This window comes from Sinocyclocheilus rhinocerous, unplaced genomic scaffold (assembly GCF_001515625.1).
Source record: "Sinocyclocheilus rhinocerous isolate Xijiao unplaced genomic scaffold, SAMN03320098_v1.1 scaffold681, whole genome shotgun sequence".
NCBI classification, from domain to species: domain Eukaryota; kingdom Metazoa; phylum Chordata; class Actinopteri; order Cypriniformes; family Cyprinidae; genus Sinocyclocheilus; species Sinocyclocheilus rhinocerous.
Genome location: NW_015641029.1, coordinates 1,555,319 through 1,573,321, shown reverse-complemented (window position 1 = coordinate 1,573,321; position 18,003 = coordinate 1,555,319). Strand labels below are relative to the sequence as shown.

At 35.5% G+C, this 18,003-nt stretch overlaps 1 protein-coding gene across 1 annotated transcript; it reads right to left on the bottom strand.

Annotated features, from left to right (window-relative positions):
• Positions 1 to 289: 289 nt before the first annotated feature.
• On the bottom strand, positions 290 to 16,673 carry LOC107754176 (ubiquitin-like modifier-activating enzyme 6). The gene is made up of 30 exons (XM_016570539.1): positions 16,593 to 16,673; positions 16,374 to 16,468; positions 15,441 to 15,469; positions 14,804 to 14,898; positions 14,499 to 14,553; positions 13,661 to 13,694; positions 13,480 to 13,583; positions 13,336 to 13,398; positions 13,159 to 13,235; positions 11,868 to 11,934; positions 11,635 to 11,778; positions 10,017 to 10,084; positions 9,378 to 9,456; positions 9,128 to 9,208; positions 8,965 to 9,042; positions 8,679 to 8,860; positions 8,481 to 8,586; positions 7,495 to 7,584; positions 5,228 to 5,308; positions 4,999 to 5,127; positions 4,749 to 4,800; positions 4,600 to 4,663; positions 4,445 to 4,514; positions 4,264 to 4,335; positions 3,592 to 3,715; positions 3,289 to 3,482; positions 3,052 to 3,179; positions 2,868 to 2,955; positions 1,785 to 1,879; positions 290 to 1,620 (listed from the first exon to the last, which is right to left on the bottom strand). The coding sequence occupies exons 1-30, from the start codon at positions 16,628 to 16,630 to the stop codon at positions 1,470 to 1,472; spliced, it is 2,733 nt and encodes a 910-aa protein (XP_016426025.1). The 5' UTR covers positions 16,631 to 16,673; the 3' UTR covers positions 290 to 1,469.
• Between the last annotated feature and the right edge of the window lie 1,330 nt (positions 16,674 to 18,003).

Here is an 18,003-nt window from a genome sequence, read left to right as displayed (position 1 = left end):
CATTACCATTCAAAATTTTGAGATTGGTAAGACTTAAACCAATCCTACCCAGGATTCTCTGATGAATTGAAACATTATTTTATTTGAAATGGAAATATTTTGTAACATTATAAAGGTTTTTGCTGTTAATTTAACATCCTTGCTGAACAAAACTATTCATTTCTTTTAAAATAAATCTTACTAACCCCACATTTTTTAACAGTGGTGTATATATTATATGTCAGTGTTATATTATATACTTTCCGCACGCTACCACAAACTGCCTTCTGGTTGGAACAAGAAAGGAGAGGAAAAAAAGGTAAATGCATTTTGACTTGAAGTTTTTATTGGACTTTCTGTTGAATACTGTAGTCACAATGACATCATATTTTCCCAATCACTGGTTTAGCTCCTTTAGATATCATCAGATATCATTTCCCTATAAACTGTAAATGCTGGACATCATGAGAGGGAATCTTTGCCATTTTAAAGGGATCAAACTAGAAACCTTTTCTGTGTTTTTCCGGCTCAGTGTGCATTCCAACATGTCCACTGTAAGCTCAAAGCATCAGGTTGTGTGTGTATGTAATTTCTGATCACTACTGCTAATCAAATATGGGCTTACCAACTGCCAATTGCCTAAAGGACATTTTAGGATGAGTCAATGACATCAGCAAGACAAGAAAAATGCAGCAAGGAACTTGTGAAAAGCCTGTTTTTGATGTCAGCATGCAGGTTAGACTTAGTGATATGAATATACCTTCACGTATGGGATGATGCCTATATCACGGTCTCATCCTTTAAGCCTTGTCACTCGTGAATCTCAGCACATCAAGCAGTTAATAGTAGCAGATGGGTAGAAGGATACTGTTAACTATAGTGCCCCCTAGTGGCACTACTGAGAATGCATTTTGAACTGCCATAGTAGATGTAACCTTACAATGCAATTTTCTTTACCGAAAGCTAAGATCATAAAGGACCTGACAGCCACATTCAGAGGAAACCATTCGTGACGACTCGCTGAATGCTGATGATAAACATTTTAAACCAGAAGCAAAATCTTTGGCGTTTATGTTGCTTACAGTGACTGACAACTTTTCTGCAATATCCTCCCAAAACGTGTGCAAATAAATTACTGCCGATTCATGAGGAATGTACGTCTCTTACAAGCCCTCTATTGACTTTTACCAAGTCCTCTCCCAGTCTAAGAGACTAACATACAATAATAATCCCTGGGGAAGTCGTGTAAACACTTTCTTTTTGTTTTACTTTTCATAGTATTAATATTATAATCATTATTATTGTCACATTGAAGCACAATATAATTATCTTAAGGCATCTGCACAGACAATGCTGTGCAATAAAATAATAAACCAGTAGAAAACAAAAATTCACTATGTACAATGAGTCAGATCAAGTGCTACTCCACTTGTGGTCCACAGGGCAAGAGACGGGGAGAGAGAGAGAGAGAGAGAGAGTGAGTGTGTGTGTCAGGCCTTCTCGCCGCTCTTGCTTTCTCGACTGAAGTAATAGCGCACTGGGGGACCGGGCAGGTCTTCGTCACCATCCACCTCGGGGGCAAATGATACGGTAAGATCAACATACTTCCTGCCTGCTGAGGGTTTAATCAGTTTATGCATTCTGTAAGAAGAGAAAAAGGGTATTGTCATGGAAATGCATAAGAGAACCAAAAAAGCAATTTTATATTAAAGCTGAAGCGTGTCATTATTTTTGCAATCATGTTGGATCAGAGAAATGACACACTTCAGCTCTAAAGATTAGGTTACTTTACTGCTGGGCCTTACGTCAGCTTGAGTCTCTTGTTATGGCCTGGCATAACCGGCACATACAGCATTTTCACTCCGTGAACAACCATGGTGGGCTCAATTCCATACTCCTCCTGAAATTAAGCATAAAGCTAATTACCATGTAATGTGGAATAATTCATTCATTCTTAACAAATGCTAAAATAACAGATCATTACCCATCAGAGACCCAAGCATTATTGATGTATTTTTAACATATCTTAAATGTGTTTTTAGGAAGGCCACTGGTTTAAAAAATAAATAAATAAAATCATGTTCAGGTACATTACCATTCAAAATTTTGAGATTGGTAAGACTTAAATGTTTTAAAATTTAGTAAAAAGCAAAAACACAGTGCAAATTGTGAAATATTACAAATTTAATACAGCATTTTCACTCCGTGAACAACCATGGTGGGCTCAATTCCATACTCCTCCTGAAATTAAGCATAAAGCTAATTACCATGTAATGTGGAATAATTCATTCATTCTTAACAAATGCTAAAATAACAGATCATTACCCATCAGAGACCCAAGCATTATTGATGTATTTTTAACATATCTTAAATGTGTTTTTAGGAAGGCCACTGGTTTAAAAAATAAATAAATAAAATCATGTTCAGGTACATTACCATTCAAAATTTTGAGATTGGTAAGACTTAAATGTTTTAAAATGTAGTAAAAAGCAAAAACACAGTGCAAATTGTGAAATATTACAAATTTTAAAAAAAATCTATTTTAACCATTTTAAAACTTTCCTGAGATGGCAAAGCTGAATTTTCAGCAGTCATTCATTACTCTAGTCTTCAGTGTCACATGATCCTTCAGAAATCAATCAATGCTGATTTGGTGCTCAAGAAACATTTCTTAATATTATCAATGTTTAAAAGAGTTGTGCTGACTCCTAAATTTTTAAATATTTCTCTTCCAAACTTGCTGCCATTATACATTTCAGAGAATGAGCAGGTTTTTTAATCCATATCTGGGTGTTACCTACTTTCAAAAAGTAATTTTTAGTGCAGTTGGTCTCTGAAGGCTAAAGCGCCCTTCACATTACTGATCTGCAAGCTCAAATGCTACACACCCTTACTGCGCTCATGAAATCAGACAAGGTAAAGTCCTCGTGACCAAAGATAGTCCAACGGTCCCAGATAGAAAAGGAGATGTCATCTCTGGTCAAAACAAAAGGAACCAAATTATTCCAAGACAAGAAACACACATCTTTTCATTTTTACAAGTGCCAATCGGTGCACGAGTGTTGCCGTTACCTGATCTGGGTTCTCTTGACCTGAGCTGTTTCTGTGAGCACCATGACTGGAATGGCCAGGTTGAAGAAACAGTTTTTAAATAACTCAAATCCATAACCACCAGCCACTTTAATCAACTCCAATGACACCTAAAGAGAATTAACAAAAAAACGAGCATAAAAACAAAGCGATGGACTGAAAACAATAGGAATTACTATAGAAAATTATTTCTCTTGTGAACATGATTGTTTCTCTCACCAGTCCTGCAACAGCAGCTGTAGATGTGGCGATAGCAGGGATGATTTTACCCGCAATTCGTTTGGTTTGTAGTCTGTCTACGGCCTCAATGGCGTACATTTGAGCTCGCAGAGCTGACGCTGATGCTACGAAATCCATGTGTCCATTTGTGTCATCATCCTTTTCAAAGAAAAGCGGAGTCATGCATAGCCTCTCTAAATAAGAGGGGGGGAAAAAAAAGTGTATGAAAAAGGTTAGACATAGTTGAGCTCATACAGCTGTTACGTGTTCTGTATGAGTGGATGTGGATGTGTATCAACAGACCTGGTGTTACAAAGTTAGAGTTGATGGCCTCCTGTAGCTGTGAGATTGCTTCTCTCTCCTCTTCACTGCTCACTGTCATTTTCACCTGATCAGGCTTCTTAACAGTCTCATCGGTCTCTATATGCTAATACACAAACAAACACTTAGTAATCTTTCCTTTAAAAGAAAAGTCTGCAATTTCAGCACCACTAGTGTATGGCTAATTTTTTAATCATTGGTCTATGAACAAATGCATCATCATGTGTCTTTGGCTCTTAAGGACAGGAATCCTAGCGGTAAGATTTGAAATCAATATTCTGGTCACGATACAATAATTCTGCAATTCTATTTGCAGAGATTCCTACACTGTTTTTGTCAGCCAAACAACCTAAAATATTTACTTAAAATACCCCCTAAGATCTTAAATTATTATTTCAATATTATTTCATAATATTGTTTATTTTTCTACAATTATTTTAATTTTACATTTACATTCTCATCAACTTAGTTTGGAAAACCATGTATTATGTATAGTTATGCAAAAAAAATTGGTATGATGAAAAACAACAGTAAGGTTACACATTTCACAAACAACTCGAAATTGTTGTGTTGTGTTATATTTAGAGAGTTAATTCAGAGACATTTTTATTGGTTGTTGAGTACTAAATACAAAAGTAGGGAAAGAACAGATACCTTTTCAGCTGGTCTGTATTCAGGAACCTCCAATTCAGCTAAAACACTTGAAACAGCCTCGTAGGTAAGTTTCTAAGAATTATTCAGCAACAACAAAACATTAAAAAAAGAATTGTATTCAGGTAGCACACAGGTAAAAAAAGAAACAGACCCAGATTGATGTGTTAAATATTCTTTTTACCTCTTCTGAATATGGGATATTATAAATATCAGCAAAAAGGCGAGCTGCGCTGACAACAAAACTGAAATGCCTGATGGAGGAGAAAGACATTTTTAGATTTCTTTGTTTTACCTCTTTGAACATTCTACCAACAGAATATTTATTCAGATACTCACAGTGGGTCATTGAGGTCAAACTCTATGGGAGAAGGCGGCCGTTTGGGAGACTGCCAGAACAGGCCTGAAAACAGAGGAAAAACACTTCAGCGCGGCAAAGACGAGACTCTGTTGGCTCTCTGCATGAGGGAGTCAAGCATGTGACTTACTGCCGTCTTTTAGCCGTGTGTCCAATGGAAATGAGTGCAGTAGTTGTAATGCCTGAAATATTAAAATAAAAATGTCAGAATGTAAACATATCCCAAAATAAAGACGCTTTATTTTAATGGAGAATGTATTGGTATATTATAAATCATTTAAAAATATTATTACTATTCTATAAAGACTCTTAAAGGGTTAAAATTATTGAGGTCATTACTACAAGACAATTGCTATATAATTACTAAAGTACTCCAGTACCTTTCTTTTGAAGTACTTGTCAAACTTGAGTCGAGCGAGAGCTAGACAGTGATCCAAATGAGTGGGTCTCCGACTCAGCAACTTAATGACCTGAAATGCTCCTTCCATACTCTCCCCGGCCATCATCCTCTGCACACACAAGCATTGAAATTAGAACCCTAACAAGGTTTGGTGAACACCGACAAGGGTCAATTAGAGTTTAGATAAGCATGTAGTAATATGTCCTTACCTGTAACACATCCTGAGCTGATGAATGACTCTGCCAGAACATGTTGTACATGGAGGGTTTGTGGGAGAAAGCACTCTCAAACTATGCAAAACAAATACAAGATCACTAATCAAAACACTCACACCATCTCTAAGTACTAGAGACATTCAAACCTCAAACTTGGTCATATTTGACCTTTTTTTATTATTAAAACAATTTCTCCCAAGTGGTCAAAAACTTGGCACCCTTTTTAGATATGCAGTAGAGGGTGACACGGGAGTGGATTTTCAAACCTCTCCCATCCCACTCCCACAAAAAAAATCCTGTCCCGTCCCAATCCCACGAAAAAACTGTGGGAAAATCCCGTCCCAATCCTGGAAGAATGACTCCTATTCCCTCCCACTCCCGTGTTGTGTTTTTTTTTTGGCCGGAATCTGTCACAGTAAAAAAAATACAGTACAGAGGGAGTGGATTTTCAAACCTCTCCCGTCCCACTCCCACAAAAAAAGTCCCGTCCCGTCCCAATCCCACGAAAAAACTGGGGGAAAATCCCGTCCCAATCCTGGAAGAATGACTCCTATTCCCTCCCACACCTGTGTTGTGTTTTTTTTTTTTGGCCGGAATCTGTCACAGTAAAAAAAATACAGTACAGATCACAGCATGCCCACTTTAGTTTAATAAAAATCCTAAATGTATTTTTTTTGTTATTTTATTGAACTGAAAGCCAGCTTAAACAATGCACAGTGTGCATTGCACACACATTAAATTTCATGTAAATCATCCATGCTAACACACACGTTTTCTATTTGAATTTTTTTTCATTTGAAATTAGACATTTCACTCTCTATAGATTTATTTTCCATACACGGGGTTTCGAAGTTTCTCGCTCAAGTTCACATGACCGAGACGGCAGAAAGCGCATCCTGTTTGCTTTAATTATTTTACAGAAGCGCTACGTTTCGTTGTTATTCTGAGTGCACACAAATAAACGTAGAGTCTTTACAGATTCGAACGATGTATTACTTTTATCTGTATGACCAAAAATTACGGAGTATTTTAAGAGCAAGTGAGCGCACCGGCGACTCCATCTGTCTTGCTGTGAGCGCGCTGCTGTTCAGCTTCCACACACACACTTCAATAGTGCACATTTCTGTAGGTTAACATTAGATTGAGCGGACATGTAAAGTTGTTACTACATACATCTTTCAGATGAAAAGCCATATTTGAGGTCGATGAATGATAGGTGGGCGTTTGTATGTCCTGCCCAATGTACTGTATTATTACCACATAGACCAGCCGTTACCGATCTGTCTGTCATGGACTGCGTACGTCATTCACTTAACCAGCCACACCAAAGCAAACAGGAGGAGAGCATAAAGAGACAGCGGAACTAGAATTGAGATATTATTAAAATTAAAATATACAGTTTATAGTTTATTTATATAAAATGTATATTTGTGTATAAAGTTGGGTGTTATTACGATTCCCGGTCCCGCCCACTCCCGCTGACATTTTTTCCTGTCCCGTCCAAATCACGTGATTAACAGTGATTTTGTTTCCCATCCCGCGGGATTCCCGAAAAAATGTCAGCCTCTAATGTGCAGTCTGAACAAACAAAAAACTGACTTCAAAAAATGAAGTTTAAGTGGTCACAAAATTCACAACTTGGCTGTTTGTGATAAAAGTTGACTAAATGTAGGAAATGCAAGGAAAACACACACAGAAACGAAGGAATTAGAAATCCAGAGTGTAAAAGATTCACAAATGAAGGTTGATAGGGGATTCTTTAATTAGGGCTACTTCTTGAAACTGAAACTTCTTCAAACTATGTCTAGATTAAAACATGTATCATATGTTCTAAAATAAAGATCAGATCATGTCTCTGATTAGCATTTAAGTGGATATTTGGTATTTGTGATGTTGTATTTTCTATATTGTGTGAGATGGCAATGACATTTTCAGCTTTTTGGCAGCTAGCAGTCAATACAATTCAAAATAGCTGCAAACTTACAAAGAAATGGATGGTTTCTTAATCAAAATGCTAACTGGTTTGGTAAAAACATGTAATAAAAGCTACTTGCAAAAAATGTAAAATAATAAAATAAAAAATAAATTTCTTATCTTTAAAATATCACACTGTTGCCTTGGCAAATATTTTATCTATTGTCACTTCTCATTTGATTGATAATCAAATAAAAACTTGATGATAAATATGATGGTATTGACAGCAGTAATGGGTACAGTGATAAAATAAAATAAAATAAAATAAAATAAAATAAAATACCAACCTTGTCTCTGGCCCACTGTATGGTGTGTTCAATAACAGCAGGAAAAGATTTTAGAGTGCAAAACGGAATCTCCTCCTCCGGTGGGTCTCTCTAAGAAACACAATCACAGTTGAGAAAAAATCATGGACAATAGATGTGTAAACTGGTACACACAGCCTATATACAGTATCTCACAGAAGTGAGTACACCCCTCACATTTTTGTAAATAAAACCCCCCCGCTTTCTCACCCGAATTAAAGGGGTTTTAGTCTGAATAAAATGCTAGTAGCAGGATTGTAAAATGAATAGATGTGATTATGATCATTTGATAAAATGAAGAGAGCGCGTTCAAGATCATTTTACTTTGTTGACTGTTTCCTATCCCGACACGGAGGCCGCTGAACGCGCCTCTTTAAATGGTTTCGTGGTGCTCGTTATTATATTTTAAAGCACAACTGCAATGTTTTCAACTGACATTATGGCATTTAAAATAAAATGATCCCAAACGTAACTGTGGCGCGTGTGGCTGTGCTGCGCAGTCAGTGAACCGCTTCCATCGGCGCTGCTGCAGCAAAACACACTGTTGCTCACATTAAACATTTTTATGTGAGTATTATGACCAGTCACCGTCTAACCCTCTAATTTCGCAGGTTTATTTTATTGTCATTCACTTTTTATCACTGGTTTCGCATCTCTTACGGTGGTAAACATGCGGAAGGATAATGAAAGATTTCATGGCCATGAATTAAGTTCGATGTATAGCAATAATTAGAGACAGACAAACAACCAATTTGCCTTTCAACCTAAATTCGAGATTAGATACTAAAATGGAGACAGATTTGACCTTCCTTGGGCCAAGTGCGTGGACCTTACATTTACATTGTAGCAAAGTGTCATTTCTTCAGTGTTGTCACATGAAAAGATATAATAAAATATTTACAAAAATGTGAGGGGTGTACTCACTTCTGTGAGATACTGTATACACACACATAAACATACACACTCACATGGCTGTTGTAGGACTCAGTGAGGAATGGGACGATGATCTCAGTGTGTCCTTTAGTACCCATGGTACCAGAGTCTAAAAGAGCTTTCTGATTGGATACACTCCGACTGCAAGTTCACAAAACAACCACTGAAGAATTTGCAATGCCCACATGTAATACTTTGAAAAGCAATTATTTCTGCTGTTAATCATGAATTACCTATCCACATATCTCCGTGCCTCCACGTTGTCCAGTGCGGTGACCACCAGGTTGAGATGGGAGAAGAAAGCATCACTATAAATATCCTCTGTAGCAGGACACACTTTATTCAGATGAGCATCTATTTGCATCTCTGGATTTATTTCTAATGTAGCTGCTGCTGCTGTAGTGCTCTTTGGCTTCTACAGAGAAAGGAAATAGATAAAAGTGAGAGAAAATCCAACTCATGAGATTAGTAATTCATGAATGAAGAAGAGTGAAGAGCTATCAAATTAAAAAAATATACCTGTATATGCTGAGGTCTGAAAAGAAACTGCCTATTGAGGTTGGATTTCTCAATCAAATCTGGATCAGTAACGCATATCTAAAAAAATAAAAAATAAATAGGATTTTAAGAATTGGTCCAGTGAGGATGAAAAAAAAGTTCTGTCATGATGTATATCCCCAACCTCTCCCGAGTATCTGCTCAATCCGACACCCAGAAGTGCCAAATTCTTTAGCATCTCACAGCCAATAGCACCACAGCCCACCTACATTCACATATTAAGAATCAGCGCAGCACATCTATACAAAAAATATATACTATGTTTTCAATCACACATTTTATCTGGTTCAAGTTTTGCTGTATGACACTAACAATCAATTTTAAAATTACATTTTGGTTCATGTTCTACTGTATCAACTATACTTTTGACTCACCATAAAAACTCGAAACTTGTGCAGTTTCAAACACATTGACTCTCCTATGCAAGCCCTCAATGCATCGTACCGGTCACCCCTACAAACACGCATCAAAATAAACATTTAAAGCAGTGATCCTCAATTTGTTGTCCACAATGATATCTGAAGGTAAATACTGGATAAAGATTTTTAAAAATACTTCTTTCTCACAATTCTTAGATTCTCACAACATTTTTATAGAGCTTGGTTGGCATAACAAGAAAAATGTATATTCATTATAAAAATGCCCACAGAGGTAAAATATATTTATCAAATATTACTGTTCCAGGTCTAGAAATTACACTTTTAAAATTAGGCCAATGCATATTTCCAGTGGAAACATATTTCTTGAAGAAAGAAACAGAGTTGCTGAGTTTAATAAAAAATAAATGACTAATTAAATCAATCTTGATTTGTAGTTGTTTCAGTTCAATTTAATGCTTGCTTTGTCTTATTTTAAGTCATTTTGAGGCTCTCTTGGAAGTTTGCTGAGACCTCCTGGTTGAGAACCACTGATTTAAAGAAATGACAACATCTTACAACAATAAATGACAGCTGTAGAAACATATGAACTAACAAAACAAGATTGTGGAGCTCAGTACTTGGCGTCACGCTCACCTTGGGGCAAATTCTTCAGCAGGAAGATATTGGAGGGGCTGAACCACCTCTACCACATCGAGATAAAACTGTATAAACACATTTAACAAAGAATAAATAGCATCTCTTTATATCAATGTCATACATACACTAACATTCAAAAGTTTGGGGTCAATAAAATCCTTTTTTGAAAGCAATTAAAACTTGCTTTAAATTGATCACAAGTGACAGGAAAGACTTTTAAATTGTTACTCTTTTTATATAAAATAAATAAACGCTTCTCTTTTAAACTTGCTATTCATTAAAGAATCCTGCATCACGGTTTTCACAAAAACATTAGGCATTGACAAAAAGAAATGTTTCTTAAGCACCAAAGGTAGCACATTAGAATGACTTTATGGCTTTATATTAGGCCTGGGCGATAAAACGGTATCGATATTTATCGACGGTACACCTTCTTCGATAATGATAGAAAAAAATGTTCGATATAGTGCACAAAATAGGCAGGTGCTATGAGTGACGCAGACAGCACACACAAACACGAACACATGCTGTAATGAGTGCTGTGCCTGCCTGTGATGAGGAGATTGTGAATAAAGAATGAATATTAAATAAACATTTGCATTTGAACGTTAGGTGTGCATCAGGGAACGTCATCAGTGGCGCGCGAGATGCGGTGATAATGATGTAAGTGGCGTTGTTGCATTTTAATATTTTGTTAGTCTAGCCCACGAGATGCGCCGCTGCTGCGTTATTCATTCAAAATATTATAGAAATATAGAAGCTCAATGCGGAGAAGATCTTGATTAGGTGAAATCCGAAACCAAGCCATTCACACAGAACGCATATTCAGCGCATTTTTTAGACGGACAAATACGACTGCTGCACTCGCGTCTCACACAAGAGATGTAGCCATGCAAAGTTAAAACAGTTTTAACTTTTAAAAAAACACGTCACGAATTTGTGGAGGTTTATTCCTTTTCACTGCGTCTCATATGTTTTTAAATGCAATCTGAGGGTAAGCGATGCATAAATACATGATGCTGTTTTGTTCATAATTGTTTATGCAATTTACAAAATGATATTTGATTTTTATGAGTTAATTTAGACGAAATGCACGTATTTTTTATAGAGTTACTTCCTTGCGTTGACAATTTAAATGTGCTGCATTATTTTGCTCATTGCACCCTCCTGTGGCCTCGGGAGACAAGCCAAAAGTTTCTTTAAGACCTATTTAATCTGCATATAAAACATCAGAAATGAGATATTTGTTTAATTTTTATTTTGTGTTTGATTGTTAAAACAAAAAATATTTGTTGTTTGTCTCAATAAATTGTGTTAATTTAAAAATACAGTGGTTAAATTTAAACATTTTTTCTATTGCTCTTTGTTTTAAAAAAGGTTATAAAAAATGTCAATAATTATCGATACCGAACGATATGAAACATTATATCGTTGATAAATTTTTTCGCTATATCGCCCAGCCCTACTTTATATTTCAAAATGTAATAAATTCATTTTAAAATATATTATTTTTAATATAGCCCTGGTGAGTATTTAACATTTAAAAAATCTTATAGACCCCAAACCCTTGAATGGTAACGTCCATGGAAGACAAAACATCTGAGCTTTGACTCACCCACTGTTGAAGAGGGGAAAACTTTCCAGTGAGAGCCTTTAAAACCTCCTGACTAGCGATACCACCCACCGCTGCGGCTAGAGGAGAGAGACATCCCCTCGCACAGCGCGACACGCACCTCACCAGCTCCTGATTTATGCATACCTGATAACAAACACATTTAAATTAAAAGACGGAAGTTTGAAGATGTGCACAACAGGAAGTGACTATGTAAATGAGTGTACAAAACTGACTTTGTTTTTAAGTGTTCTGCTGATCTCCTCTGTGAACTTCAGGAGCAGCTCAGCATCCTGCAAACAACTACACAAAGCAGAGGAAAATAATCCATCACAATTTTAATTATCCATGTCAATCACATTTAGAGAGAGAGAGGGAAATGAAAGATGATTTGGCTGCCCACACTCAATGAGAAATTACACAATATTTGACGTTATATTTAAAGTACAGTTATGAGAAGCCATTCATTAAACCATTACAATTTTACAGTGGGCAGGACCATTCAGCACAATGCTGCATAAATAGAAACTAATGATGCACCGAAATGAATTTTTTACTGAAAGAGAAATTCAAGTTTTCATTTAGCCAAAAACTAATAAAAATTAATTTTTGGTAATTAAATTTGGGTAATTCAACTGTTCAGGGTGTTATGTTCACAGGTGATAAACAGTTTGAGCCATCTCTCAGATAAACAAATTTCATTTGATAAAATCTATAATCATATACACCCAATTTTTGGAAATACACATGGAAACTCAAAGGTCTTCACAACAACACTTCAAAATAAAATTTCATGTTAACTTAAAAAAAACTTTTGACAGAAATATATTACTACTGTACAGTAGAAAGAAATTCACAAGGTACTAAAAATAATATTAAAATAATAATACAATTATTAAAAGCATTTTTTACATAAAAATCATACCATTTTTTATTGCTGTGCTGTTGTGCAGCACATTGCTTGCCAAAAATAATCTAAACTGTTATGTTTAATTTGACTACATTTTAAAAGATATTTTTCTTTTGGGAAAAATAAAACAGAATTTTGGGGGGGAAATGGATTTGATAGGGCCCTAAAAATTTAATTTTTGTTAAAATGTTGTTAATACATTGTTCTTAAATTGTATATGGTTCATGATTTCAAATAATTAGACATGCTTTTCAATTATTAAAATTTAATTTAAAAAACAGATCTTGGGAAAAAATGTACAGAAAAAAATAATGAATTTGGCAAAAAATAAAAAAGCTTTCATATGGTCGTACTACTTAGTCATGTTGTGTGTACGAAACAGACACTGACATAGTCAAAACATCACTTGAAAAGCACTGTTCCAGTCAATAATATTGGCCATCCAAAACTCTTTTGGTTTTTGACATTTGACATGGTGCATTACTAATAGAAATAAACCTTCATGCCATTCCTAATGTAGGACAGACCTATTCAAAACATAGTGATCTGCTGTTGGTTAAGCAGCTCACTAGGCTTGAGACACTGCCTAAAAGATGAAAAGTTGAAGATGAAATTACCCGATGTTGGGGAGTCTAGCATGCTGTTCCAGGAAAGCATCCAAAGCTAGCATGATTGTATGGAGCTGCAGAGGGACCTGATTGGATAAACACACATTTATCAAGACAGAATGTGACTGATTCTCATGTCAATGATAATAAATGTACTTCAACAATGAAAGAGTCTGTCTTTCTGACCTCTGGTTTACTAAAGTCTGGAGTAAGGAGTCGAGGGTCACATAACTGCTGCTCCATCATCTCCTACACAGACCATAGAGGAAAGAGTTAATCATTATACTCCACCAATATTAAACAGACCAACTGAAGGTGGTGTTAACATACAAATTTGAAGGTTTTGGGGGTTTTGACCAGGCGGAAAATTCCTCCATGAGCAAATGGCCTGAATGATGAGGTATCACCAATTGCAAAACTGTATGGAGACAGAACTAAATACACAAACACAGTTAAATATATGAGTAGAGAACATCACTGTGCATAATCACTGTAGAGTTTGTGTTTATACCTGTAACTTGGTGAGTGGTACCATTGAGTTCAGTTTGTGTGTAAACCATGATGATAATTTTTTTTTTCAGGATGAACTGAAGAACAGCATTTATTTAAAATAGAAATATAACAGCCTTCACTGTCAGTTTTGATCAATTGAATGCATCCTTACTAGGGCTGTCATCGTTAATGCATTAACGCATGCGATTAATTTTACAATCCTTAACACGTTAAAATAATTTAATGCAGTTAACGCAAAATTCCTGTTGCTTCTCTGCTTTCGATCAGATAATTTTAAGCTTCTAAACTCCGGGAAAGTTTTCAGTCCAATGATCCAGTAAGTGAATGCATTCAAACAATCCGTCAAAAACAGCGCTAACATAAAGGAAACCAGGCTGATTACATCAGAGATTGCAGAGAGAACAGATACTCGCGTTGCGTTTTCAGTGAATTATTCATTCCAGTGTGTTTCGCTTTTAAACACGAGCTCTGTCATATTCTGTGATTGTCTCTGAAGAGCGCGAGCCCTCACACGTCACATGCGCTGTGTGAAGTACAGACTGAACGGATTGTCAACACATCCCACCGCTGTATGGCCAGATGAGACGCAAAATACGTTTTCTCGCTAGTAAAGTTTTGATGGATGAAGACTGCAATCAAGGTAAAGACGATTGCGGTGGCGTACAGGAGTCGTACAGTACAGTAAGCACGAGTGAGTAATATACAATTCAGATATATATATATTTTTAGAAATTAAACAAGATAAATGGTCTATGCTTAATTTCATGAAGTGTGCGATTAATCACAGAAAAATGGTGATTAATGTTAGTGATTAATCTGATTTAAAAATTGGACACATTGACCTGAACATATGGGTTTAACTCAGCCACTCGAGAATGGACAGCCTCCACCCTAATAGAAAAAGAAAATCATTGTGATTATTGCACATCTTTACAGAAATAAAGAGTTTGATAAGGCCACAGAAACACACATGTAGGATTGTAACTTTATTATTGGGGGAAGATATGACTAAAGTCTTATTAAAAGTAATTTTATATTAAGGTATATAGTCACAATTTAGTTAATCTTGTTCTAGGAAAAAAAAACTATCAAAAAAGGGAATTAATTCAGTCTGCTAGTAACAAAAGTAAGCACAGTTCACCTTTTCTTCTGGCTATGCACATCCTCCTCTCTGATGAAGAAGTTGGTGCCAAGATCCCAAACTTCACATCGCTTACAGTCATGAAGAGTGACAGCCTACAAACCCACATGTGCAAAATCTCATATCACAGCCATAATACAACTGAACAGTAATTAATCAGCATATTCCAAGTCTCCTATAACAATAAAAAATGAGTTCACAAATATACTATATACATTAAGAGTTCAAAATTGAACAAAACAATTAATGAAACGTTTTTTTTTTGGTCAGAGAAATTAATATTTTTATTCAGAAATGTTGCATTTAATGGATCAAAAGTGACAACTACTTTAAAAAATTAAAAACATTTATAATGTTAGAAATGCTAGAGAAAAAAAATATTTAAAAAAAATTACAAAAGTTAAACTACAAATAGAAAACTGTGATTTCAAATTAGAATATTATTTCATAATATTACTGTTTTTACTGTATTTTTATCAAACATAAGCAGCCTTGGTGAGCATAAGAGACTTCAAATATAATAAAAATCGTGAATTATAACAATGATATTGTACAAATTCAGCCATGATATTTAATTCCATAAAAATGTGTATATAGAAAAACAGAAAAGAAAATTATATCTAAATATTCATCTTACCTTCACTCCTGCCAGAACAATGTTTTTTGCTGCACAACGAGAGATTTTTAATTAGCACTTGATGGTGTGGTGCTAATTACAGCACCCAACAAAAATAACAAAAAATGGCTCAATCAAGACTGTAATCATGTACATGGTATTGAATTTATAACTCATATGATAGGGAAGCAAATAGCTTACTGAAGGAAAGACTGAAGAAAACACATATACATAAATCAGACATCTCAGATTCTGAGATATACTAGAAACTATATAAAGGTGCATCTCAAAAAATTTGAATATTGTGAAAAAGTTATTTGAAAAAGTAAAACTCTCAAATATTCTAGATTCATTAAATGCAAAATAAAACATTTGTTTTGTTTTTGTTTTTTTAAATAAAATATGTTGTTTTAATTTGGATGATTAGAGCTTACAGCATTTGGAAATCAAGGTCTGGAGTCTGGAGGAAGACTGGAGAGGCACAGAATCCAAACTGCTTGAAGTCCAGTGTGAAGTTTCTAAAGTCAGTGATGATTTGTGCTAAAGGAGCCCCGACCAAGTATAGAGTGCAGAAATGAACATACTTTAAAGAACTTGAACTTTTCTGTTTTGCAAATCCTTTTTTTGATTGATCTTAGGAAATATTCTATTTTTTTGAGATACTGGATTTTTGACTTTCATGAGCTGTAAGCTCTAATCATCCAAATTAAAACAAAAAAAAACTTTTGAAATGTTTTACTTTAAATGTAATGAATCTAGATTATAAGAAAGTTTCACTTTTTTAAATAAATTACACACACAAAAAAATGAACTTTTTCACAATATTCTAATTTTCTGAGATGCACCTGTATTTTATATAGCCATTAACCATTTATATAGAGGTTGTAAAAGCAAGTGAATGGTAAAACAATGAATTACAAATATGAATACGATAAAAGGACTGGAGTGGTGTACCTATTTCCACTCCAAGAGCTCCCATTCCACTGAGAAACACAGCGGACTGGGCCATCTGCTGCATAGCACTGTCCCCCAGCACATACCGCTGCCGACTGCACACACACACACAGTTAGGAGCAGGAACGGTGGATTACATCTGATTCTTAACTAATCAGATTCTGTACATGACAGAAAGGTAAGCCTCAAAGTATTTTAGCTTCAGTATTTACAGTGTACCTGTAAAGAGAGTCATCTATATCCATGGAGTCAGCCATAGTGGGAGGGGGAGAGGGGGTGTTCAGGTGTTCCTCTGTAAGATTATGTAGGAGAGATAAAGAGCATCTATTCACTGTTGATGACAGTAGACCAGAGAAACACAATCTGAGGCATTCAGTCCAGAAATTTACAGCTACAGAGTTCACAGCTGCAAACTTCCTTAGTATGTCAGGCATGATACTTGTCAGACCCTTCTGACAAAATAATCTACAGTAGTCCTACATAAACCTGACCTGCTCGCAAGAAACACAGGACTTGGCATCTCAGTTGTTTATCAAACCAATCTGTGTAAATCAGTTCGACTGATTCATTCAAAAGAACCGACTCAAAAGAAATATTCATTTTAAAAAAATCTCTATCATGAAAAAATATATTCACAATTGAAACCATGACTTTTAAGACTGCATTAATTTCATTTTAAAATTCCCTTATATGTCCATGTTTTTCATGAGCATTGGAGCCCTGAATGGCTTGACAGTGCCATATCGGCTTTATGCATTGTCATATTCCACATGACATACACATATCTTTATCATATGATCCACACATTATGATTTCTAAAAAAGCAATCTGTCTGAGCACTGACACACGCAATCACACATCTAACATGTATGTAATGTCCTCCATTTAAAGGCGACCGGATCTTACATTAAAACCTAAAATACAAAACGAATCACATCATCACAAAAACATCTCGTATTTATTCGAAGAACGTTGAACATGTCATAAAACCATTCATTTATCATATTGCTTACTCATATCTGTATATCATTAGCACACCGGCTAGCTGAGCTGCTCACTAAATTAGCCTATCTGTTTAACTATAAACTGATCAACCATATCTGCAGGCTCGACTCTGCTTAATGCTCATTTATGGCTGTGGTGGCTTGTTTTCAGTGAGATGAGATTTAATGTAAAGTCTGTAGTAAGGAAAGAGAGTGTGAATTAGCTACCTGTCAATGTGCGCGAGGAACGGGAGCAGCACACTTCTTCTACTGTGCGTGAGCAGTGGGGTTTCGTGATGGAAAACTATCGACCGCCACCTCGTGGAATGGATTACTCGGCCATTAAAGCAACATGACATTTTGTTGGGAATGAGGTATACTGGGAACAGTGTTACTTTGGAAATGTAATAGGTTACAGATTACAAGTTATCCTAAAATGTAATTAGTAGTGTAACTATTTCAATTACTTTATTAAAGTAATGTAACTGATTACATTTGATTATTTTTGGATTACTTTTCTACATTTCTAATGTTTTCAACTGTTAATCATTTTCAAATATGTAAAACAGGCAGAGTTAACCTTACAGCAGTCCTCAACACTGATCAGCCTACTCTCACTTTCGAAATCTTTCATTGATTGAATTATT